General features: G+C 41.7%; 2 protein-coding genes across 5 annotated transcripts in view; one reads left to right on the top strand and one right to left on the bottom strand.

Moving 5' to 3' along the window:
• The window catches only part of LOC120401088 (SLX4 interacting protein), a 133,941-nt gene extending 132,861 nt beyond the window's left edge, over window positions 1-1,080 (bottom strand). For 2 of the 3 annotated variants that reach the window (XM_039530689.1, XM_039530686.1), the window contains exon 1: window positions 714-1,079. The gene's annotated coding sequence lies outside the window, so the exon portion shown is untranslated. Of the gene's footprint in view, window positions 1-713 lie in introns of all 3 variants that reach the window. The other variant, XM_039530690.1, reaches the window with a different exon arrangement.
• Window positions 1,081-1,113: 33 nt separating this feature from the next.
• On the top strand, window positions 1,114-16,789 carry MKKS (McKusick-Kaufman syndrome). 2 transcript variants are annotated; one of them, XM_039530683.1, is made up of 6 exons: window positions 1,117-1,400; window positions 8,064-9,498; window positions 12,182-12,357; window positions 13,038-13,148; window positions 14,048-14,171; window positions 16,254-16,789. In XM_039530683.1, the coding sequence occupies exons 2-6, from the start codon at window positions 8,508-8,510 to the stop codon at window positions 16,277-16,279; spliced, it is 1,428 nt and encodes a 475-aa protein (XP_039386617.1). In that variant the 5' UTR covers window positions 1,117-1,400; window positions 8,064-8,507; the 3' UTR covers window positions 16,280-16,789. The 2 variants fall into 2 exon arrangements, with proteins under 2 accessions (XP_039386616.1, XP_039386617.1); XM_039530682.1 differs by having other exon boundaries at window positions 1,114-1,400; window positions 14,048-16,789.
• Window positions 16,790-25,449: the final 8,660 nt, after the last annotated feature.

Raw genomic sequence — 25,449 nt, 5'->3', positions numbered from 1 at the left:
CCATTCATGATATTATAGCCCTTTATACCCCCCCCCGCACTCCCACACCATCTTTCCCAAACTGAAAAATCCTAGTCTTTTTAATATTCAATATAACAAATTGGGTTCATCTATATGTCTGATTATTCTAATTCAGATAGCACTGGGGGTGGTGTGGTTTGGGGGGGCGAATGCAAAGGGGGCAGGGAAGTTTGGGGGTGGGTGAATACAAAGGGGACAGGCAGCACTAGCAGTGGGTTGGTTTGGGGGTGAATGCAAAGGGGTCACGGAAGTTTGGGGGTGGGTGAATACAAAGGGGACAGGCAGCACTAGCAGTGGGTTGGTTTGGGGGTGAATGCCAAGGGGGCAGGGAAGTTTTGGGGTGGGTGAATACAAAGGGGACAGGCAGCACTAGCAGTGGGTTGGTTGGGGGGTGAATGCCAAGGGGAAAGCACTGGGGTGGGCAGTTTGAAAGGGAATACAAAGGGGGCAGAGGCAGGTTGGGGGCCATTCACTGCAGGCGGCAGGATTGAGCACTGAACACCAAGCAGTGGCAACAGCTGGGGAAGGGTGCGCAGAGCAGGACGAGAGCTGGAAGCGGGGGGTGGTCATCAGGGGCAGGGGCCCCTGGGGGTGTGCGGGGGAGGGGTGTTTATTTTGGGAGTAGATTATCTTGCAGTAGGAACAGGAGCCTATCTGCCCGAGCTGAACGGCCGGGGGGGGGGGATACTCACGCTCCAGCCCCTCCCCACACCGCGTGTGTCGCTTTCGCTCGCTTGCACCGACTTCTCTGCCCCTATCCAAAATGGCCGCTCGATGAAGCCTCTCTGCCCCAATCCAAGATGGCGTCTCCTTGCCTCAATCCAAAATGGCGACCAAACAACCCCAGGCCTTTATTTCGCCTGGAATGGCAATCACGCACCGACATCCGGGTGTTTCCCTTAGCGGTGCTCTCCGGTGTCACGTGACCCGGGATGGCCAACGAAAGAAGCAAGGAAAATAGCGTTAACCACAATTAAATCGATCGTAAAGGGGTAGGGAGGCTTTGAGAGGATAAGCCCCCCTCGCGGGAGAAGCTGATTACAAAAAACGTATGTAATTGGCTTCCTCCGACCGTTAGGGGTTGGATTCTATAGGTGCCTACACAGATGCCTGAGGGACCTGACGACATGTTTTTAACAAGTCCCGTTGTCCGGGCATTTTCCTGAGTAAAAATCAGCTTGAAATCCCCGTTAGGATATTTCCGGGAGGAGAGTCGCTCTGGGTGGTCAGACAGGCGTTTGACTAAGCCACCACCTCTCCCTAGCAAAGGACCTGCACCGGCTTCTCGGAGGGTCCTTGACCCTGCGTTTCTCGCGCGCGGGCCGCAGGCGTTGGCGCTGCCGGTTGCTCGCCCCGTGAGGGGCAGTTGGCGGGTGGAGGTGAGGAGGATGGATGAGGGGGCGAGCGGGGCTGATGCCTCCTGGGAACGAGTAGCGGGGGGAGGGACAGCGCAGGGGTTTGAGCACGGGCCTGCCAAACCCAGGGTTGTGAGCTCAGTCCCTGAGGGGGCCACTTAGGGATCTGGGGCAAAAATTGGTCCTGCTAGTGAAGGCAGGGGGCTGGACTCAATGACCTTTCAGGGTCCCTTCCGGCTCTATGAGATCTGGGCATATCGCCATATAAAAGGGCTGTGGTTTAGGGGGAGGTGGCTGGTTCTCTCCCCCGCCCTTCCCCCCATTGACTTGTTCGTAGGGGGCAGGCAGTGACCGACCTCGCTTGTTCGCTGGGGTCAGATCCTGCACCTGTGAAGTCAATGGGCGCAGGCCCTAAGCCTGCCATTCACAGAAGGGGTCACCAGCTCCTCTGCTCGGACCCCCTCTGTGTCACAGGCCACGCGTCCGCATGCTGAACCTGACACGGGACTAGGCTGTTAGGGGCCACCGGCAGAGAACAGGAGGGACAAGGCTCACCCGTGTCCCAACACCCCACCCCACCCCACCCCCCATGGCAGGGAAATGATTCAGTGAAATATGTGCAGATGATACTGGCAGGTTACCTACATGGGGCTTTTCTGCCTTTCTCTGCAGCACAAGGTCCCTGCCAATGTGGGGGAAAATTTCTTTCTGGCCCCTCATAGGGAGATGAGCTGGAGCATGAGCAAGAGCCAGCCAGGCAAGCACCTGAAAACGAGAGAAAACTTGGAGGCACTTCAGAGCCCCAGTAGTGTCCCAACTCCCAATCCTAGGAGCCACCCACCTGTAGGACTGTATGACCTCTATTATTGCAGCATGTGCAATATCCTGTCAGGGTTTTTTGTGGGTTTTTTTTTCTTTCCCACAGCTGAGCTGCAGTCCCTAGACGGCGGGTTACAGAGGACCTGAGGCCAAAATCCAACCCAGGTCTCCTGAATCCCAATCCCAGTGCCTTTTGCAAACCACTAGGTTGTAACCCCCATCGGGATTCAAAAAAGGCAATCGGGTCACTAGGCCTGGAAAGTTTTGTTGCAATCTAAAGCAAAGACAATCTTGCATGCACACCACTGTGCACTGTATGCCCCTTAGTGTCAAGTATTCTGTGGCAAGCTCCCAAAACACACAGTCAAGAAGGGTTGCTAAGCTGCAAAGATTTAGAAACACTGCCCTTCCTTCCCCTCCCTGCCTTTTTGAGTATAGATTTCACAGTGTTTTACAGAGGAGGTATTTATCAGCACCAGATCCTTCTACCGCACAGACTTACCTGTAGTGTTAGGAAGACTAACACTGTACCTGAGCAATTCTCAGAGCCCTTCATAATGCAATCTGTGGCTTAGAACAGCTCTACACAATAAACGTTTGCCCATATAGCAATGTTGATTAGGGGTGTATTTTTGGGTGTATGACATTTCTATAGTTGCAAAAGTCCTGTGGTAGATGCAATTATACCAGCATAAAAGTGCTTTAGGACTGCATAGTTTATTTTGCTTGCCAAATTGGTATACGCTGTACTGGCAAACGTACTTCTTTCTTGCATCTACTCTAGGAGGGTTTGTAGCAATAGCTATTCCAGCAGACCTTTTCAATTGTGGACCTGGCCTTAGAATGTTTCAAGATATTTGAAAATATTAGGACTTCGTGGGGGGAAAGATCTGACTAGTTCTAGGGGTCAGGCTTATTTTATAACAGCCCTTTAAAAATCTTTCTACTCCAGAAGAGTTGCTGCTTACCTCTCCCCCTGCTTTCTTTCCACCCTCCCACTCAACCCTCACCCCAAAACGACACCCAGAAAAATTGGAGGATGGTTGGGTGTGGGTGGGAGAAGTATAGCACAGGTTTTTTTGGAGTGGAAAGGGATTGCTAGGGAGCCTCCACCATGCAGACCCTAGCATGCTCTCACTCATTCAGGCACATCTGCCCCTGTCCCCATGTGTCCCTGCATCCTCTCTCCCATCCCCATGAGTCCTTGCACCCTCACCCATCCCCTCCCCATGTGCCCCTGTGCCCGGACTCCCTCCATGCATGCACCTTCCTTCCCTTGTCCTCATGTGTTCCTGCAGCTTCCTTCCTCTGCCCCCATGTCCTTGCACCCCACTCCCTTTCAGCCCCTGCCCCAGTCTGTTCCCCCACCCCTTGTGAATCGGAGTCTGTGACACAGCCCCAGCAACCCCATGCTGTTTCTCCCACCACATCCCATGCCTCCTGACCTGGCCCCACAGGCAGGGTCCTGTGAGGAATGCAGCCTCTTTCTCTTTCCTGTCCTCAGCTGGGGCTACTCCTGCCCAGAAATGGCTGCTCTGTTCTGGTGCATCAGTGGCTCCTGGTGGGTGAAAGGAGTAACTGCAGCACCTTTCTGGCAGAATGTATTTTCTGTGGGGAAAAAATCTGCACAGCACATGAATTCTGTGCATCCGCAGTGGCGCAGAATTCCCCCAGAAGTAAATATAGCACAAGAAGCTTGTATTACTAAAGATAATGAGACCCTGACTGGGAGATTAAAATCTGGGTTCTTATCAATAGTAGGACTTCCAGTGGGTATAAGAGTGTTTTCCTTGGTGGGGAATGAGGAGAAGTATTCACTAAAACTTATAAAAGTATGCAGTAAAATATATTCATGTTAACAATACCATTCAGATAGGTGTTGAAGCTTTTGGTTTTACAGCAGATTATGTTAATGGTTGGGGATCGCCTTGAAAGGGGCAGGGATGAGGCTAGCATATATGCTCTTGTGAACTAAGCATGGGGTTGGGCAACTGGAGACCTGGATTTTATTTCTGACTGCCACTGAGGTGCAGTGACACTTGGGGGAAGTCACTTAGGATGTGTCTTCACTGCAAAGAAAACCCAAAACCCATAGCAGCCAGTCCTGGAGTGCGAATCAAGTGATTTGAGCTTACACTATGGAGGTAAAATAGCTATGTAGACATTCCCACTGAGGCTCTGAGACCCATCCCCTTCACCAGGTTTCAGAGCCCAAGCGGGAATATGTACATAACTATTTTGTACCCCCATAGCATGAGCCCAAGTCAGTTGTCCCAGCCTCTGAGAGTGAATGCTGTTGGGTTTGGGGGAAGGGGGGGTTGTAGACATACTTTTAGCATCTGTCACCATGATCTTGCAACACTCACATGGGTGTGTATGTGTTTGCAGAATTGGGGCCGATGTGCCTCAGTTTCTTCCTTTGTAAAACCATTGAAAAGCGCTTTGAGATTTATGAATGATAAGTGCAAAGTCTTAAGATCCTTGCAGATCTTATACCATTGTATACCCTTTCAGTCTTCTTTGAAAAAGAAAAAAGTTTTACATGCAAAAATGGTATAGTTAAAGCAGCACAACCCCAACAAAGTGGAAGTAATTATACCAGTATAGCTTATAACTGCCTGGGAAACAAGTACAGCAATTAGCTTTTCTTTTTAGGTATTTGAACTGAGGTTATTTTTAAAGACAATTTTAAAGTTCACTAAGCAAGGCTTCCTTCTGTCACTTTTTGTTCTTAATCATTTGGCATGCTGCAATATAATTAAAAATGTTAACATTCAGGTTTGGCTGTACTGTGCTATTATAGAGATTAGGGAGAAATATTTCTTGGAACATGTTTAAAATAAAATGATCAACTGTCTTTACATAGGTAGATGCCAGTATGGGCCTTAAAACCATCTGGAAGGACTACAAAGTTTTGATTGTTATGGGAACTAGCCTTGGGCTGATACACTGGGGGTGGTTTAACATCAAGTCCAATTCTATTTTCCAAACAAAAAGAGAGGATTATGTACCAGAACCTGGCATTGTGACATATGTGATGCAACATGAAAGTCAAAAAAAAGGAAAATAACAGTAGTACTATATATAAAAGGTAAGTTCCCTACCTAGCCAGACTGAAATACTTAATGTAGTATATAATTCATGTGATGATCAATTTTCTAACAATTATAATCTTGTTATAGATTACCTTTTAGTCTTTTCTTTCTGTTTAATTTTTCTGAAAGCGAGTTAACCCTACCGTTATGTACTGAATACACCAGATAGCAGGAGTTAGAAGGCAATTCAATACATAAATTACTCTGTACCTTTTTCACGTGTACAGCTCCCATTCTGCTATTACACTCCAATATCCATCAATCTATGTTTTCAGAACAGCTAAATCCTGCTAGACTATGGAATTAGCCTATAAGTGTTCAGCTAAGTGATTTTTATTATATGGCTTCAAGTTATTTTATTATTATCTTAAAAAGGCTTTTCAAGTCCATCTAATAAACGTATGCAAGTCAAGAGGGTCAACTCTACTAACAAACATGGATCAGTGATATTGTAACTTCATAAAATAATGTGTTCTACAAGTTACAGTTGAATAGAGCTAGCCATCGCTACTTTGGAGGAAAATGAAGACCAAACAAATACTCCTCTACCCCATATAACGCTGTCCTCGGGAGCCAAAAAATCTTACGCATTATCAAACTTGCTTTGATCCGCCGGAGTGCACAGGGCGCCCCCGCAGCACTGCTTTACTGCTTTATATTAGAATTCGTGTTATATTGGGTCGCGTTATATCGGGGTAGAGGTATATGTTTAGAAAAACGTGCAGGGGATGTGTAGGTAACATAGTGATGTTATATAAATGCATAGGCAGGTATAGGTACTATTGTTTTTAAGGACTTTTGGCACATAACTAAAGCACTTCATTGTTTCTGAAAAACTTTGTAAGTCACCTTTAACTAGAAACCCAGATTTATATCGTAAAATCATGGATTTAATTGAAGTTAATAGTAAAACTCCTCCTATTGACTGTAATGAGGCCAGGATTCCCCACTCATAGAATTAGTCCTTTCCCACTCCAGAATAGTATTTAAATTCTTACTAAGTAGGAATAAGTGAGATATACTATTAAAGAAGTAACATTATCAGTGTTGTTATCTTAGGGATAATTAAATGTTTTAAAAGAAATGTATCACTTAATTTCAACTCACAGCACAGTATATTCAAAATCCTTATATTTAACATCTTGTGGATCAATTTAATTAGTCTTTAAGGTGCCACCAGACTCCTTGTTGTTTTTGTGGCTACAGACTAACACGGCTACCTCCTGATACTTGACACCAATTTAATTACATAATTTTAGTCTGAATTATTACTAGCTTGGTACTTTGTTTTCCACTAGTTTGATGTGATTTAAGGATTGAAACGTCTTGAACAAGGTTTCAGAAGTGTAAGCCACTGAGTGCTAAAATGGTGGATGATTAATTTAAAATTTAAAAATAACACCTTTAAACTTTGAAGTATTTAGAAGTGAGCTGAGAAACGTGTAAATTTAAACATGTCAAGACATCACAGGGCTGCAAGTTAAAGGGCCATTCTATGCCGCCCACCCCCATAAAAAGGGGAATGAGTTCTTAGACTTCTGAACACACAAAATCATTTTGTTTTGAAGTGATTGCACATGCAGGGAGGTTGGTATTAATGCACTAGTTTCTTATCTGTATAGATCTAAAGTAAAATGAGGTTATCAAAACCAATATAGACTCATATTTTCACACAATCTGTTACAGTTGGTAAGGGTCTGCTCTTTGAAGACTTGGGTAAAATAGCATGCATATTACAAGTCATCATTGAAGAGGTTAACTGGCAGAAATGCCTAAGTGTTTGAGCAGTGCCTTCCCACACTATATTTAACTGTAGCAGGTTTTCTCATCTTAGTTAAAAAGTAGGGCTTTCGATTAATTGAAGTTAACTCACAGGATTAACTTAAAAAAATTAATCACAGTTTTAATTGCACAGGTAAATAGAATACGAATTGAAATTTATTAAATATTTTGGATGTTTGTCTATATTTTCATATATATTGTATTCTGTGTTGTAATTGAAATCAAAGTATATATTATAAATATTTGCACTGTAAAAATGATAAACACAAAAATAGTGTTTTTCAGTTCACCTCATACAAGTACTGTAGAGCAGTCTCTTTGTTGTGAAAGTGCAACTTACAAATGTAGATTTTTTTTTGTTACATAACTGCGCTCAAAAACAAAACAATGTAAAACTTCAGAGACTAGAAGTCCACTCAGTCCTACTTCTTGTTCAGCCAATTGCTAAGACAAACAAGTTTTACATTTGCAGAAGATAATGCTGCCCTCTTTGTATTTACAATGTCACCAGAAAGTGGGAGCTGGCATTGCAAGGTATTTGCATGCCAGATATGCTAAACATTCGTATGCTCCTTAATGCTTTGGCCACCATTGAAGAGGACATGCTTCCATGTCGATGACACTCATTAAAAAAGGGTTAATTAAATTTGTGACTGAACTCCTTGGGGAAGAATTGTGTGTCCCCTGCTGTTTTACCCACAATCTGCCACATATTTCATGTTATAGCAGTCTTGGATGATGACTCAGTACATGTTGACAGCCCTATTAAAAAGTACTACAGTTAAGTGTTTGTGTGTGCACGCAAACACACTGTGTTTGGGGAAGAATAAAGGTGCCAAATTAGTGGTCTTGCCTTAAATCAATGCTGATCTGCTCAGTTATTGACTATTGACATAGATACAATCTGATTTCTCAGAAGAGACGGTTGTAATCATTATACAATATATTGTATAAAAGGTTATACTAATATCCTGTTACTTCTTTATTGTAGGTATAATTAACCTTGAAAGTTTGCATCTGCAATCTTACCACCAAAAGAAAAGATGAGAAAAACTAGCTGGATTAAAAAGAACTGGCTGCTTGTGGCAGGACTTTCATTTCTGGGTGTCCATCTTGGTACATATTTTATACAAAGAGCTGCAAAGAACTCTGCTAAATCAGCCTTGGAAATTAAGCAAAAGGATTTTGGAGAATGAAGTAATTTTCTGCAATCATCACATTAATTTATCACTTATAGTTGTATAATTTGTTAAATATTAAACTATGAACAGCTACATGGACATAGTTGTCATTCTGTATGCAAGGTTTCCCTCTTATGTGCTTGGTACAAAGAGTAAAAAAATACTTCTGTAGATTAAAACATCTATAATTTATGGATTCAAGGAAAATGCAATAAACTTGAAATGTTGGTCAGAATGAAAATCTTGTCTTGAAGATGTCTCGCAATGAAGCTAAAAAGCCTTCATTGTGTACTAATGACCCTCTAACTAAAGAAAGAGTTAGTTTCTCTCTGTCTGTGTTAAGTGGAATAGTAAAGTCTTGCTATGGCCCTACTGGTAGACTCAAACAGCTCCACAATGGTATGGGAGGCTATGTTCGCACAACTTCACAATCTTCTGCCTTGCTTGGTGGCCTTTCTATCACCCATCCAGCATTAAAGGTTCTGACAGCCTCTGTACAGAATCATATATCACGCTTCAGCGACTGTGGCTTATTTACAGCCATTCTTTGCTGCAGCTTGGTTGAAAATTTTCAAAGAATAAACTTTGCGGCCTGTACTGTCACTAAAATAAGTAGACATCTTTTGAGCTTATGTACTGACTATCTCAAGTCTGAGGCCTGTGGTTGCCGAGTATCGGTGGATTTTGACAGTATTAAGACTCTTCTTTCTTTGGTACATAGCATATTAGCAAGCAAACCTGCCTGCATGCTTAACAAAACAGAAGCCAATCACCTCAGCACATTGGTTTTAAAGGCTTTTTTGCTTACAATTCCGCATACCATTGAAACGAATGTTGTTTTAGGAAAGTGTGTAATTATTCCTGTGAAAGATAAAAGAGTTATGGATTCTACTGTATTTCCCGGACTACTAATAGAAATACCAGAATTTCAATTGGCAAGAACATTTCCTGTCAAAAGAGTTTCTTCAAGCACTATCAAGATGGCACTCTTCTGTATCTCTATGTCAGGAGACCTTTCCAATATTGGAGAAGGAACTGTAATTGTCCATCATGGAATTTCTCTAGAAGTAGCAGCATTGGATCAGTTGCTTAATTTAGGAAAGCAGTTGGTGAATGACCAAGTAGGCCTTGTAGTATGCCAGAAAGTTATCCACCCATCTTTGAAACAATACCTGAAAGAGCACCATGTCATCACTATAGACAGAGTTGGAGTATCTATGATGGAGCCCCTGAGTCAAATGACAGGTAATAAATTAACTTTGTACATGGCATCCATAACATTAGTCTCAAAGGAAACATAGAAATGTCACAAAGTAAGATTGTAATCCATCTTTCCTCTATCTGAGATGGATGTAGCCATTGTTGTATCTTATGTATCATAAATTTGCTAAGATTAAATAGTGTGCTGTTTGAAATCCAACAAACTAGAATCTCATGATATACATCTTTATTTCAAACTCTGGCAAAGAGAGCTTGATCCTGTCTTTACATAGGTGGCCATATCCTATAAGTTGTTTCATAAAAGTCATTACTGCAAGCTACACAAGCACAATAACTGATATTTACAAGACAGTTACCCACTCTATTACCTAGAGCAGATAGAATCACGCTCTAAACCCTGTGTTTATATAACATTAAATGATAATGGAGGATTTAATTATTTGTTATAAACACTTGATGTTTAGCTCATATTATACTGTAAAATAGAGACCACTTAAAAAAAAATCCACTGGCAAGTAATGTCATTATCAAGGAAATAAAAGTTGTACTGCTCATGATCCAAGATGCGCTAATCATTCCTGAACCAGTACTAGAAAAGCATGGCTAGATGGTTACAATAGTTAAGTATGTTTTGTGAAATACCAAGACTAGAAATGGTGAGGTTTGCTGGTGAAAAGTGAGAAGAATCTTATCTTTCTAAATATATGTATAGAAATTGCTCCTAGTCATTTGTGGTATTGATTTCAGATCACAAAATGACATTCCAATGACTGTTTTCCTTTCCTCTCCACTTCAGGTTCAAAAATTTTAGTGTCATAATAGTTGTGACAAGAGTTATAGGTAGAAAACACTGCTGTACATTTATACAGTACTATTTGAAAATATAGGACCTAGCTTCAGATGGTAAAACCTTAAATTCAGCTGCTATAATGTCAGAGTTGTGAGTAGAATTGAGGTGTGTCTGTGTGTGTTCAAGGATGGGGAAGAAGGAACTTAAGAATTATATGATTAGGGTCTAATATGTCAGGACTTGCCATCCTTAGAAAAGCTTTGAAACAATGCAGACTTTTTCAGGATTAGTTAACTTTCAAAGTACTTTAATCCTGAACCAGTGATTGGAAAAAGTTACAGACAGAACCCAAATTATTTCTGTTTTGCTAGATACTGTAAGAGCTGTGCTCTTATTACTCATTAACTTTTAAGATTTCTGGTGTTCCTTTGCTTTTATGAACCAGTAGCTGTTTTCCTGGCTAAAAATAGGACAGTCTCAGGAAATAAGACTTTAATTAATATAAAAATGGCATTGCCAAATACACTCCATTACTACAGTCAAGATTGAAAATAATATCTTCACTTTTTTTGTAACCATCAAACATCTCCCCCTCTGTTTTTAGTTAATCAAATTCCAAAAATTTGCATACCAAGCATAGTGGTTATCTGGTGCTACTGAGCAGATGTTTTTGATGTTATACAAAATGATGGCTTTCCTCATCAATTTAAACATCTAGGTGCTTGTAATACACTCATCTCTAGTGTCGGCATCAGTCTAGAAGCTTCCTTCACTAAGTTATAACAACTTTAGGCTAGGTCAGATTTGGGCCCAATATTTCTGTGCCACTATTCATAAAAAATTAAATAGGGATACTGTTGTGAAGAGCCATAATCTGGTAATGGTGAGGCAGAAGGCACAAAGTTACAATGGGAAAATGCCTAAAGTAATGCTTTCATTATTTTAAGTCAAATGTCATTTGTTTTACAAAAAAGTTTATACGTATTTAATAGGTCCAACACATTTAAACTACTATCCTAGTTAAATCGTAGTTCATGTGCATATGTTGTAATTTGAGTTCCTGTTTTCGTTTAATCTCTGCTGCAGCCAGATTATATCTTGGCAGTTCTTGAGTTTTTCATTGAAGTTGGTTCAGCTATTTTGTTATAACTTTCCAACATACAAAACCCTCAAGAGGGCAAGTCATTGGATCTTTTAAGAGAATGATGAAACCTTTAATGAGGAAAAAGATTTAAAATTATTTCTATTTGGCCAAAAAAAAAAAGGGGGGAAGTGAAGATTCAGAAAAAATTATATTCCCAGACAACTTTGATAAAGTCAAGTTAAGGGTAATCATTTTTTCTCCTTAAATACAATATTTATAAGGTTTTAATTAAAAGTTTGAAAACTAAGAAGTTCAGTGTTATAATTTTAAATCTCTTTGCTTGCCATTTTGTGCAGCAGAAATTCTTTTTTCTCCAGTCTTTTCAATCTACCAAACTGAGCAAGACATGTCACCAGCGAGACTAGCAGCGTATGGCCACAGCTGATTGGAAACCAGATTTTTCAAACATTAATGGAAACCTTTTCTGGCCAGTTCTACAGCTGACACGTGGATGCTGCTTACAGCAGTCAGGGCTAGAGTCCCATGGTAAACATTGCTTACAGATGCAGACTTTTAAAATTGCCTAATCTAAATAAAATTCCTACTTTTACAATGAACTAGTACCAGAAGCTATATTTTCAAAGCACTGTACTGGTTTGTGTCTGCATGACTTCCATCATAGTTTGAAAATTTACATGAATATGTCTTGAAAAGCATTTGTAACTTTAAAATACAAGCAAAACAACCTTTCAGTCCATGTTCTACAAAACACAGTAGACAGCTATTCTGATAAGATAATAGATGCTGTTCTTTGCTTTTTCTTAATTGTACAGGTTCACAGCCCATTGCTGCCCTACATTCTGTATCTCCTACTTGTTATGGCAGTCTGAAGGACTTGTGCACGGAGAGTTTTGTTTCAAAACATTTCTTGCATCTAATTCCTAATGATACACTGGTCTGCAGCTTGATACTCTGTAACAGAAATGAAATGGCATGGGATGAGCTGAAGGTAGGCAAAGTTTTTCAAAATATCTATTAAAAATGCATACTCATCTGGAGGGAGACGGTTGGGAGAGGATTGTGCGAGGAAAGGTTTATTAACAGTTTCAGTCACTATAACGAGACGACTTTTCCTTGATCACCAGCCCATCTCAGAAACAACGAATTTTTTCCATGCCATTTTGCACATAGTTATTTCTCCCCCTTTTTAGAGGCCACCCCTGTGGAAAGAAATGGAGGATGTTATTTCACTTTTTCTCAGTTGTGTGAGGAAAGTTTCAGGGTCACTGCTGACCCTTCACTTGGCAACACTCACACCTGAGTAATTTAGATAGTTAAAGTGTGGTTCTATGCTGACATGGGGCTCCATGTTTGTAACTGATTGTAATTTAGTAAATAATTTTGATTATGCAAAATGAGGAACAGAACCCAGCGCTGTTGGCTGTGATCTGCAGTGTTAAGCAGCATGAATACCAAAAGCTTGTTTGTTCACTCTGTAAGCAGCTATGATACTGAAATCACCCAGAGCAGATCTGTGAGTAAGCAAGTGCCATCTGTACATTTACACTTCTTAGAGAAGAACTGCACTTTAAAAGTATATCCTAAAAAGTAAAATGTTTAAACCTTTTTAAAACAATTTTTTTTCTGCTTTAGTGATATATGCAATGACAATTTTTTCTTGCTCTTCAGCTTGCGTGTCAGACTGCAGAACATGTCTTACAACTAACAATCAAGCAACCATTGGCACTGTTAGGAGGTGGCTGCACAGAAACTCATTTGGCCTCATACATAAGACACAAGGTATGTAAGGCCTTGAGAGGATATTTAAAGCTGCTTAATTCACTTAAGAGGACAAGGAATTTAGTTTATATGAGATTACGAACAGAGTTGAAACATCTCACTTGTCCTTAGCAGATTCAGTTGACATTAAGTGTTGCATTTTATTCTCCAAAGAATGACTAATATAAAATGAAATTGTATGAGATTTTAATGTGCTGATAAATATCTGCCTCAGGACTTATTGCTGCAAATACTGCATTTGTATTCTTTAACAGCTCTTCAAATTTCCATTTACCATAGCAAAAATTCATTCATTTTATTCCTATAATATTTAGTAGAAAACAAGAAGTGTATAGAATTATTTTGTCTTGAATGCTAATAAGGATAAGACTTTTTTGGCTTTGATTTTACTCGTGGGAAACCTTTGATATTTGAATTGTGCCATCACATTAATAATTTTTCCTCAGTTAAAAATGTTAACTTGGACTACTTGTTAAAAACAAAAACAAGAAGGAGTCTGGTGGCACCTTAAAGACTAACAGATTTATTTGGGCATAAGCTTTCGTGGGTAAAAAACCCACTTCTTCAGATGCATGGAGTGAAAATTACAAATACAGGCATAAATATATATTGGCGCATGAAGAGAAGGGAGTTACCTTACAAGTGGAGAACCAACGTTGAAGTCCAATTTAGTCAGGGGGGATGTAGTCCGCTCCCAATAATTGATGAGGAGGTGTTAATACCAAGAAAGGGAAAATTGCTTTTATTAAAAACAGCAAAGCTGCTATCCAGTAGTTTGATAGGAGGCTATTTTGTGCATGCTCAATAATAAATAAGATGTTTACTAGTTTGTTTTCCAGTTTGTACAAACTACACATATTTACAGTTGTCTAATGATTTTTATTATTTTATCTTTTTAGAGTTTTACCCTTCCTACTAGTGTTTTGAAAACCATAGATTGTTCTCGGACACAATACCAGTTGGTTGCTGATGCCTTTTGCCGCTCCCTGGAGTGTGTAGCTTGCTGCCTGGAGCATGATGATGGTGAAATTCTTACTGATACCGTTTATGGACATTTTTGGTCTGTTCAATCAGGTTTTCCCTCTGACTGTAACTGGTCAGATTTAGTTTTGAAGTGTGGTTGTGGGATTTACAATAACCAGCGGAATCTCAGTTGGACAGTTTTACGAAGCCAATGTATCCCTTTTGCTCCACAAAGCTGCTCTAATGAGCCTTCTATAAACTCCACTGACCATCTTGTACTGGACTGTTTTACTGCAAAATGTAGTGGTCTGCAAGTGGCAGTGGAGACAGCCAATCTGATTTTGGATTTGTCATATATAGTTGAAGATCAAAATTAGTTTAGTTTTCATCTCCATTATTTTGAACTTCATATTTATTTGAAAAAGTTCCAAAGCAGCATAAATAATATACTAAGAGACTACTATGCAGGAGCAGAGTCTGTAAACAGAATTTTAATGTCAAGCGTAGTTGCTCATTAAGCTACTTGTCTGATTCCTACTCCACTTCAGTTGTCATAGACATTTGCAATCATATTTAACATTTTGTTAGAAAAATTAAACATTATTAATAGTCTAGTGTGCACTCAGACATAACCAAATTTTAGTAACACATGACTGAGAATTCAGACTATAATGTATTCTATCCATTCAGACTATATACCGGGTATGCAAATATGTGTTACTACACACATGCACAACTACATTAAAGGAAGGTTGTAAAATGAAGCACTCAAAAGTTAGGAAGTGCCAGAATTAAGGTTGCCTGTGCAACCTTAATACAGTCTCTTTGTGTGTACGCAGTATGATTCAGTCTTTACTTATCTAATCACATTGTACTTTTTCCACAAGACCCCTGACTCATTCAGTCCACAGAATGGCCAGTGCTGACTGAGTGAGCAGCTATTCAATATTTTGTTATATCCTCATGTGACCCCATATTTTATTTACTTCATGCTCTGAAGACAGAATTATTAATTTCTTCATAAGCTTTTGTATGGCTCTGTTCTCTGTAGTATCTGAGTGCTTCGTAAACATTAATTTATTCTTGTAATACTCGTGCGAGATGAGGAGCTGGTATCCCCGTTTTATGGAGGGGGAGGCACAGGAAGATTAAGGGAAAAGGTTTCCAGTTTATTTGTGTATTGAACTAATGTAAAGACTGAGGTACATATTTATTTCTATTTATATGGATGGAAGGTTAAAAGGTGCATAGAAATTAGCAGGTACACGTGGAAATGGAAAGTAGCAGTTCCACATCATGGGGCAGATCCTCAGCTTGTATAAAACAGTCAGAACTCCAGAAAGCTATTACAGTTTGCAGTACCTAAGGATCTCCTCCTCCCCCATCCTCTCCCCCCCCAGAGTTTCTTTTAATCCTTCACTCTGAGATTAAACCCCAATTTCATGGTAATGCTGCTCCCCAGGAGATGTCAGAATATGCAGCTACAATGAAGTGGAAACAGGAGCATGGTTCAGAAGCTGGTCAGCCAATGGGGAGGGAAGTACTAGCAGAGCACAGTAGTTGTGTTTGGAGATCTACAAAATTAGGGAGTGATTCTCACTGATACTGAATCTCTACAGGCCACTGCTCCCACCTCTGCAGCATCACAAACCCTCTCACCCAGGATGGCTGAACTAGAGAAACAAACATCTTGTGTGGTTTTTAATTTTTTAATTCCTCCCCCTTCTGCAGCTATTTCTGTGAAGGGTACCCTTTGTTAGGGAGGAGATCTGTAAAATAACTTTGCTTTATTCATGTGGAGAAATTGGCCTTTTTCTGTTGAAGGAATTCTGAAATATCAAAATAAAATGTACCTGGCCCTTGCGAAAGAGATTCCCTCTAGAAGCAGCATGGAGCCAAACAGTCCTGCTAAACACACTAAAAAATGTAAATTCCCGGTGTGACACTGTACCCCATATTCTTCATAGTGATATTATTATGGTATGATTATGGCATATTTCTGATGTATTTTATGCTAGATCGGTCATGTGAGATATCATTGGAAAGGTTATGATTTATTAATATAATTATCCTATTTGTATGCATGTATCATTTTTGTATCTGAAGTTAGGAATATTGACTATGTATCTGTATCACAAATAGATTTACACCTGCGGAATGCCGACTAGGCAAAAGACTGTCAGTCTAGATGGCTGGCTGGGAAAGGCCCATTGAAGTTTATGAACCATTAGAGAAAAAACAATAGGTCTTAGAAGGAGCTTATTTCCCTCCTGGGAATATGAAGATGCTACAAACAGCCTCCGAGCAATGGTTGCTCTGGCACTACAGGGACATGTAACCAGCTCACCATCTTGGAATATCAGTGTTTTTCCACTGACTGGCGTGGAAACCAGGCTTTGAGACAAAGGGTTCCCGCCATATGCACAAGCTATTTAAGGCAGGGGAGTGACATCATTGTGATTCTTCACTGATTCCCTGCCCCAAAGAGACTCTTGGAAACACCTGAGGAACAAGGACTGAACTGGGGAGAGGTGCTGGACCCAGGCTAAAGGGATTTTTAGCCTGTGAATGGAACACCTGGGGTTTTTAAGCTGTAAACAAGTGCAGATGGCCCCTTAAGAATCTCTGCAGCCTGCTTGAATCATCATTTAGGGTGAGAATTTGCTACTCATTTCCAATCTCTGTAGTATATTAAGCTTAGTTTGTGTGTGTTGTTTGTTTGCTAGGTAATCCGCTTTGATCTGTTTGCTATTCCTTATAATCACTTTAAATCTATCTGTTGTAGTTAATAAACTTATTTTTGCTTTGTCTAAAACCAGTGTGTGGGAATCATAACTTGGGGCAGAAAGCTATTGCATATCCTTCTCCACACGGAAAGAGGGGGCAAATTTCACGATCTTACGCTGTACAGATCTCTGTGCAGTGCAAGATGGTATAATTTTGGGTTTACACTCCAGAGGCGGGTGTGCACTTGAGTAGCTGGGCAGTTCCTTCACTGTAGCCTCCCCATGCAGAGCTGATTACACATGTATGTACTGCAGCTGGGTATGTCCCTACCTATATGTGTGCTGGAGTCTGGGAGAGGGTTTGGCAGGCTGCTCACAGCAGTACAGTGTAAAGGGAGCCCAGGCTCGTGGGTCAGTGTGGCTCAGTGGTACCCCTGTTCCAGGTGGTACCTGAGGGGGAACCCATCACACCCAGAATCTATTTTTCTAGAATATCTCATGCTGACTCTACCTTCCAACTGCCTCCCAACACTGATCCCCCCTCTTTCTTTTCTTTTTTTAAAGTGCTGCTACACCTCTACCCCAATATAACACTGTCCTCGGAAGCCAAAAAATCTTACCGCGTTATATTGAACTTGATTTGTTCCAGCGGAGTGTGCAGCCGCCCCCTCCCCCCCCCGGAGCTTTATCGCATTATATCCAAATTTGTGTTATAGCGGGTTGCGTTATATCAGGGTAGAGGTGTATATACAGTGTTGTTACAACCAGCACAAAACTTTCCCAACTGCAATTTTAACATCATTCTTCAAAACTGAAAGTAACATGGAGACAAAGGAAACCAACTCTTTATGGGCCTAATCCAGGCACTCAAACTACCTCATTCAGTTCTCACAATCTTGAATCAAGCTGTTTTGCTGTATAGGTTAAATGAGGCTGCTCTGCTGCCATTTTGTTATAGTGGAAATATGTACTCTTAAAAAAAAAAAAAAAGTTCATTTGAAAGGAAGACTACTGTTTTGCATGTCAGGTTTCAGAAGGATAACCATGTTAGTATGTATCAGCAAAAACAATGAGGAGTCCTTGTGGCACCTCAGAGTGGGCATCCATTGTGTGCCTTCTAGCCAAGCATTTCAAAATGCTTTAGAAACTGAGTTTATCCCCGCAGCACTCTAGTGAGGTGGCAACGTAATCCTCATATTATTGAAAAAGACTGAAGCATAGAAAGATTTTGACTTGCTCAAGTGACTTATGAAGCCTTTTGCAGAGCCCACTATAGAAGGCAGGTCTCATGTACCTTACCCAAATCTTTTGTAGGTGAAAGAATTACAGGTCTGTCGCATCTTAGGCGGGGGTTCTGTTCCGCAGTTATCACATAAAGCGAAAACCGCGTATAGTCAAAACCCCAAGCCCTTTAAATCCCGCCCGCAGCTCCGGCGGCAGGGCCGTGGGGGGGATGGCATTTAAAGGGCCAGTGGAGCCCTTTAAATGCCCCCCAGTCCCGCTGCCGAAGCTGCGGGCGGGATTTAAAGGCCCCCCCCCGCCCAGCTGCAAAAGCTGCAGGCGGGATTTAAAGGGCTCCACCAGGCTTCCCGCTGTGGTGGAGAGTCTGGAGGAGCCCTCTAAATCCCACCCGCAGCTTTGGCAGCCAGGCTGGGGCTGGCATTTAAAGGGCCCGAAGCTCCACAGTGGCTGGATCCTCGGGCCCTTTAGTTTGCCCCAGGGGCTACCAGCCACCTCTGCAGCTGGGAGCCCCCTAGGTGATTTAAAGGCCCTGGAACTCCCAGCCACAGCTGGTGCCCCAGGACCTTTAAATCTTGAGGCCACGCCTCTTCTACTTGAGGCCACGCCCCCTCCCGGACTCCAGGCCTTTCAGCGTAAAGCTGAAATCGCGCATGTTAAATGCGCGTAAGTTGCGAGAGACCTGTACATCGCAAAATAGGAAGAGTAAAGTCATGTCCTTTCAGTAAGCTTGAATGTGCCTTTAAATATAAGTAAAAACTGAAGTTAAATGACATTGTCTGACGTACCCCCGCATATTATGTAAAAGTAGAATGTTTGATAGCTCCATTCAGATTAGTAGGGACAATTAAATTGAGTTGCTCAACAAGGAGCATACATATCAAATAGAATTTCTGCAGCTTCACAGTCAAATAAAACTACCGTATTACTCATTTTAACTTCATACTTAAAAATAAGACTTGTTACCAAACATGTTGACCCACTTCTTACTTTCATATTTTGTTCAGAAGATCTTTTTGCCGTATACGGTACACGCTATCTGACTCTTTAAATTGCTGCGAGAGAATTTTCAATGCATAGAACTAGTTCGTGTAGCAAACGCTTAAAAATTCAGCCTGGACTTATTAAGGGAAGACTTCAAAAGAAATCACAGACTAACTTAGGAAATAAGAGGTCTTTTGTATGGTTGCACCTGACTGTTCCACAGAAAACAAGACAGTTTATAAATAATAAAGTTCCTAACACCATCTTAAGCAAAGATGCAGGTAAGTGTCCCACTTACTATTCAATTCATTCCTTGACTGCACATGCCAATTTTTGATTAAATAAAGCTTTAAACTATGCTGCCTTGTTTTGATCTTAAGCCTGAATGATAGAAGCCTCTTTTTCTTTGCTCATTTACAGCTTGCAGCCAAGATCAAACAGGGAGTTACAGTTCTTGCTCAGATTCATTTTCTCTTTTTTCCCCCTGCAGTTTTCTGGCCACATGGGACAAGTTGGTTTTGGCATTCTTTACTATAAGTTAGCTCTGAATTACTCATGTGGCTAAATCTGCCTATTGTCTGTCTTCTGGTATTTTCCTTTTGGATTTCAAGTGAATATATGTTGGATAAAAAAGGTGACAATCTGCTTTGTGTAACTCAATTTTGAAAACAAAAAATTTACCAGCCTTTTTTAAACACAGAATTTGTATTTACTATAAGCATACGTAATCTAGTTATCGTTTTCATAAACAAGGAATGATGCATAGAGAAAACTATTAAAGTGACTTACCCTGTTTAACTTGAAGTAATTATTATACTATTATAAAACATCAATTGAATATTTGTAACGCCTAAGCTGTTTGGGTTAAGAGAGAGGCTGTGTTAAGTTATTTTTGTGCAAAGATTTTCAGCTCTTGATCCTACAGTATATGAGGCAAGCTATGAAAACATCAGGAATAATTAAGCCAAATGATGGAGTGTATCTTAAGGCACAGAAAGACTGCTGGTAATACTTCAGTTAATGAAGAACATGTAACATATAGTACCACGAATACTATATGTATCTTTAGTAAAAGCATACCATTCAATGCAAGAATTGGAAATTTAATGAATACAGGCAGTCCTCGGACTTACGATACAATTGTTTCCTGAAAATTGCATCGTAAGCCGAAACGTCGGAACCGCAATCCACTCCATTGTGGGACCAAACATCGTAAAGTCGAAACCAATATCGTAAGTCAAATCAGGATGTCAATTCAGAAATGTCGTAAGTGCCGTTCGTGATAAGGCGAATGTCGTAAAGTCGAGGACTGCCTGTACTGTTAAAATAACAGTTGCTTTAATTTTCAGTAAAGTAGAAACTGTTGCTTGTGTCCTTGTTTATCATGCTAAAAAAAAATCTACTTAAAGGCACTGTAAAACAATTGAATTACATCTGATTTTTTTTTTTTTTTAGAATTTTTGCCATTGGTATATTTCTAAAGATCATAGATTAGAAAATTGTACCTGGAGCACGTAGCAAAAAAAATAATCTAGAAATAGGGTTGCCTAAGAGTTTCTAGGAATATCTCCAGTGTCTCAGAAAGAGGCAATAGAAGGTTTTTGGTGTTGGAAGATAACGAGATTGGATGTACTTTTTGGTGACCTGGTGAAAACTGACTTTGATTTGATCTAGGTACAAGCATTTTAAAAGTCTATTTCATGTATGAATAGTAATCTGTTAATAACACCCCAGGTTAATATGCCAGTGCTTAGGCACTAGTCTAGGGCATGGTCAATTCCCTACTCTGCCCCAGAGTTCTTGTGTAACCGTAGGCTCTTCACTTAAGCATTGCAACACTGTCAGAATGCCTAATTTTTAGGTGCCTAGAAAAAGTCACGGGAACAACAATGCAATCCACAGCGCCTGAGTTAGGCACCTAGGCTCCCTATACAATGAATGGGGAAAGATAGGCACCTTAGAATGCAATCCACAGAAGCCAGCATGCCAGTCTGGGAGCTGCCTAAGATAGCCAATGGGAGGTGCTGATGATGAGTGTGTGCTAAGCCCTCACAGAGTTAGGCACCTAAATCTGGGCTGCAGGGGAGCACCTGTCTCTGCTTAGCAATCCACAAACAATCTGCTGCCTGTAGTCAGGCCAATTAGGGGCCTAAATAGTTCTTGCAGGAGTGAGTTAGGTGCCTGCATCACTAAACACAAAACAGGGATGGGGAAAGAAGGTGGTGCCCACCTTTAACTTTTAGCCCAGTGACTAGAGCAGTCATCTTTTTTACATGGGAGATCCCAGGCGAGAGGGAGGATTTGAAGAGAGGTGTTGCAGCTGGATGCTTACCCACTAGACTACAGAACCCTTTTTCTGATCCAGTGACTGTTCCACACTGGATAAATACTTAAGAATCATTTGGTCAGAGTTTTTTTTTTTCTTCTTCCACCTCATCACTTATTATAAAGCCTCTGGAGGCTAAATTAGTGACACCTGTGCAACCCCATTGTCTTCAAGCCATGCCCACAGATTGCCTTCAATAGATTTTCTCAGGGAACTTAATTGAAGCTTAGTAAACAATCCTGTTGATGACACATAAGAAGGAATAGAATCGAGCTCTCTTTTGCAGCTGTGTTGGTGCTGCAGGGCTAACAGGAATAAAAAGCAGTACGTGTGTATTTTTATCACTCATGTCAGCAGCTCTGGCTCTGAATATACACAAGCAGCAAGTCTGTTGAGTAAGGTGTCATTTTCAGAGCAGGACTGCAGCTTAAGGCTTTTTCATTGCTATAGGAACTCCACCTGCCTAAGTGACAGTAGCTAGGTTGACAGAAGCAGTCTTCCATTGACCTAGCTGTGTATCTAAGGTCAGTGTTGATTTTTCAGACCCCTGCAAGCCATAACTATGTCAGCCTAAACTTTAAATGGAGACCAGACATAAGACTTTAGACCGAGTTCAAAGGATTCTGAACAAGTTCTGACAATGGGGCAGCATAGTGTCCTTCAGCATTTCTATTATTAAAATTTCTATTTTCAGTAGACCCACCACTAATAATCAGTCTGCTTCGAGTAGATGCTGACATGTATTCCACTTAGGTATGTGCACGCCCAGCAGGCTGGAGCCAGAGATTTTGCCTAGCAGTACCTGAAGAGGGGCAGTGCGCATGCCTTGTGGCTGTGGCTTTTCCCTTGGCTATCTCAGGCGGTGCATTGTTCAAGCTGCAGACAGTTCAAGAAAAGGACTCAGGCAGCTTGGGACCTTTGCCCCAGGCAGCACCTGCTTCAACAGGCCATGAAGGCTTCAGTACTGGATCAGGCTGAAGATCGCCCTCAGGCTCTGAGAGGGCTGCTGCCTCCTGTTCTGGAGCAGGCACCTCACCGAAGAGGCGGAGGAGCCGTTCCCTGCCAACACCAAGGGAAGGTCTCATAAGACCAATCGAGACTTCTCCAAGTCTCAAGGTGGCTCTTCTGCCTCTCCCAGGAAATGCGTGGTCTGGCACAGAGCCGGTGCTGTCACATGGGATGGTGTGGGTACTTCTGACCCTTCCCTGGTACCAAGTAGGGAGGGCAAAAACCCTGTATCATCAATTATCAGAGGGGTAGCCATGTTAGTCTGTGTCCACAAAAACAATGAGGAGTTTGGTGGCACCTTAAAGACTAAAAGATTTATTTGGGCATAAGCTTTCATGGGTTAAAAAAACCACTTCTTCAGATGCTTGGAGTGAAAATTACAGATGTAGGCATAAATATACTGAAGAGACGAGAAGGGAGTTACCTTACAAGTGGAGAACAAGTGTTAACAAGGCCAATTCAGTCAGGGTGTATGTGGTTCACTCCAAACAATTGATGAGGAGGTGTTAATACCAAGAGAAGGAAAATTGCTTTTGTAGTGAGCCAGCCACTCCCAGTCCCTATTCAAGCCCAAATTAATGGTGTTAAATTTGCAACTGAATTGTAGCTCTGCAGTTTCTCTTTGAAGTCTGTTTTTGAAGTTTTTTGTTGCAGGATGGCTACTTTTAAATCTGTTATAGAATGTCCAGGGAGATTGAAGTGTTCTCCGACTGGCTTTTGTATGTTACCACTCCTGATGTCTGATTTGTGTCCATTTATTCTTTTATGTAGAGACTCTCTGGTTTGGCCAATGTACAGGGCAGAGGGGCATAGCTGGCCCACGATGGCATATATCACATTAGTAATGTGCAGGTGACTGAGTCCCTGATGGTGTGGCTCATGTGGTTGGGTCCTCTGATGGTGTCACTAGAGTAGATATGGGGACAAAGTAGGCAACGGGATTTGTTACAGGGATTGGTTCCTGGGTTAGTGTTTCTGTGGTCTGGTGCTGATGAGTATTTGCTTCAGGTTGGGGGGCTGTTTGTAACCAAGGACTGGCCTGCCTCCCAAGGTCTGAGAGAGGGAGGGATTGTTTTTGAGGATAGGTTGTAGATTGTTGATGATGTGCTGGAGAGGTTTTAGCAGGGAGCTGAATGTGATGGCCAGTGGTGTTCTGTTATTTTCCTTGTTGGGCCTGTCCTATAGTAGGTGACTTCTGGGTACCCATCTCATTCTGTCAATGTGTTTCCTCACTTCCCCAGGTGGGTAGTGTAGTTTTAAGAATGCTTGATAAAGATCTCGTAGGTGTTTGTCTCTGTCTGAGGTATTGAAGCAAATGTGGTTGCATCTTAGGGCTTGGCTGTAGACAATGGATCGTGTGATGTGGTCTGGATGAAAGCTGGAGGCATGTAGGTAAGTATAGTGGTGAGCAGGTTTCTGCTATAAGGTGGTGTTTATGTGACCATTACTTATTTGCACTGCAGTGTCCAGGAAATGGATTTCTTGTGTGGACTGGTCTAGGCTGAAGTTGATGGTGGGGTGGGAATTGTTGAAATCCAAATTCAACCACATTTGTTCCAATCCCTCAAACACCTACTTACTGAGACAAACAGTTACTTACTGTAACTGTGGTTCTTTGAGATGTGATGCAGACATATATTCCACGACCCTCCCTTTGTCCCCTCTGTATAGGAGTCGCTTGTCATGGGCATTGGGTGTGATGGAACTGAGAGAGGTCAGGGTGGCACCAATTCATATAGCCAAGGGAAGGACTACAGCCACAAGGCATGAGCACCACCTCTCCATGTTACTGTGAGGCAAAAATCTCTGACTCCAGCACGCTAGATGTGCACAGACTCAAAGAACCACAGTTACAGTAAGTAATTGTTTCTTTTAGCTTTGGACTGGGACTCAAGCTACCCGATCTCTATACCTGGTTCTGCCACTGAGGTGGTGTGACCTCAAGCAAGTCATTTTATCTCTCTGCCCCTCATTGTCCATCTGTAAAACTGGACTAATTATACTCTTCTTTAAGAAACACTGATATATCGTGGATGAAAAGCGCTACATCAAGTGTTAGGCATTTGCTGTCGTTTTAGGCCCACTGCAACAAAAATTGCAAATTAGGATTCTTGAAGTAAAATGGTAATTTGGCTAATTGGATTTTGACAGAATTTACATGTTTAAGGTAGGCTCAAACTGATCTAATCTGAGAGTAGAGATTGTTTTCCAGTCAGAGAGGGCCCTATAAAACGCTTCAAGGACCATGAAATCTCGTCATCTGGTCTTTTACCCTTTACTATACAGATTTCCTGGGGGAGACCAGTGTTTCTCAAATTGGGGGTCCTGACCCAAAAGGGAGTTGCAGAGGGGTCACAAGATTATTTTAGGGGGATGCGGTATTGCCACCCTTACTTCTGCACTGACTTCAGAGCTGGGCAGCCAGAGAGCAGTGGCTGTTGGCCAGGCATCCAGCTCTGAAGGCAGTACCCCATGAGCAACTGCGCAGAAGTAAAGGTGGCAATACCATACCATGCCACCCTTACTTTTGCGCTACTGCCTTCAGAGCTGGGCGGCCGGGGAGGGGTGGCTGTTGGCCGGGTGCCCATTTCTGAAGGCAGCGCCCTACCAGTAGCACTGCAGAAGTAAGGGTGGCAATACCATACCATGCCACCCTTACCTCTTGCTGCTGGTGGTGGCGGCTTTGCCTTCAGAGCTGGGCTCCCAGCCAGCAGCTGCCGCTCTCCAGTTGCCCGGCTCTGAAGGTAGCGCCACCACCAGCAGCAGCACAGAAATGTAGCAGTACCGCGACACCCCCCTCCCCAACTCCTTTTTGGGTCAGGACCCCTACAATTACAACACTGTGAAATTTCAGATTTAAATAGATGAAATCATGAAATTTACCATTTTTAAAATCCTATGACCATGAAATTGGCCAAAATGGACCGTGAATTTGGTAGGGCCCTACAGATAAAACATGAAGGTTAGGTTGTCATTGTTCTTTAAATTTACTAATCTTTCAGCAGGTATGCTGGATTTTTAAAGCCAATTTTTTTTTGTTTACTAAATATTCATA

Source organism: Mauremys reevesii, linkage group 3 (assembly GCF_016161935.1).
Source record: "Mauremys reevesii isolate NIE-2019 linkage group 3, ASM1616193v1, whole genome shotgun sequence".
Taxonomy (NCBI): domain Eukaryota; kingdom Metazoa; phylum Chordata; order Testudines; family Geoemydidae; genus Mauremys; species Mauremys reevesii.
This window is presented reverse-complemented; position numbering and strand designations above follow the sequence as displayed.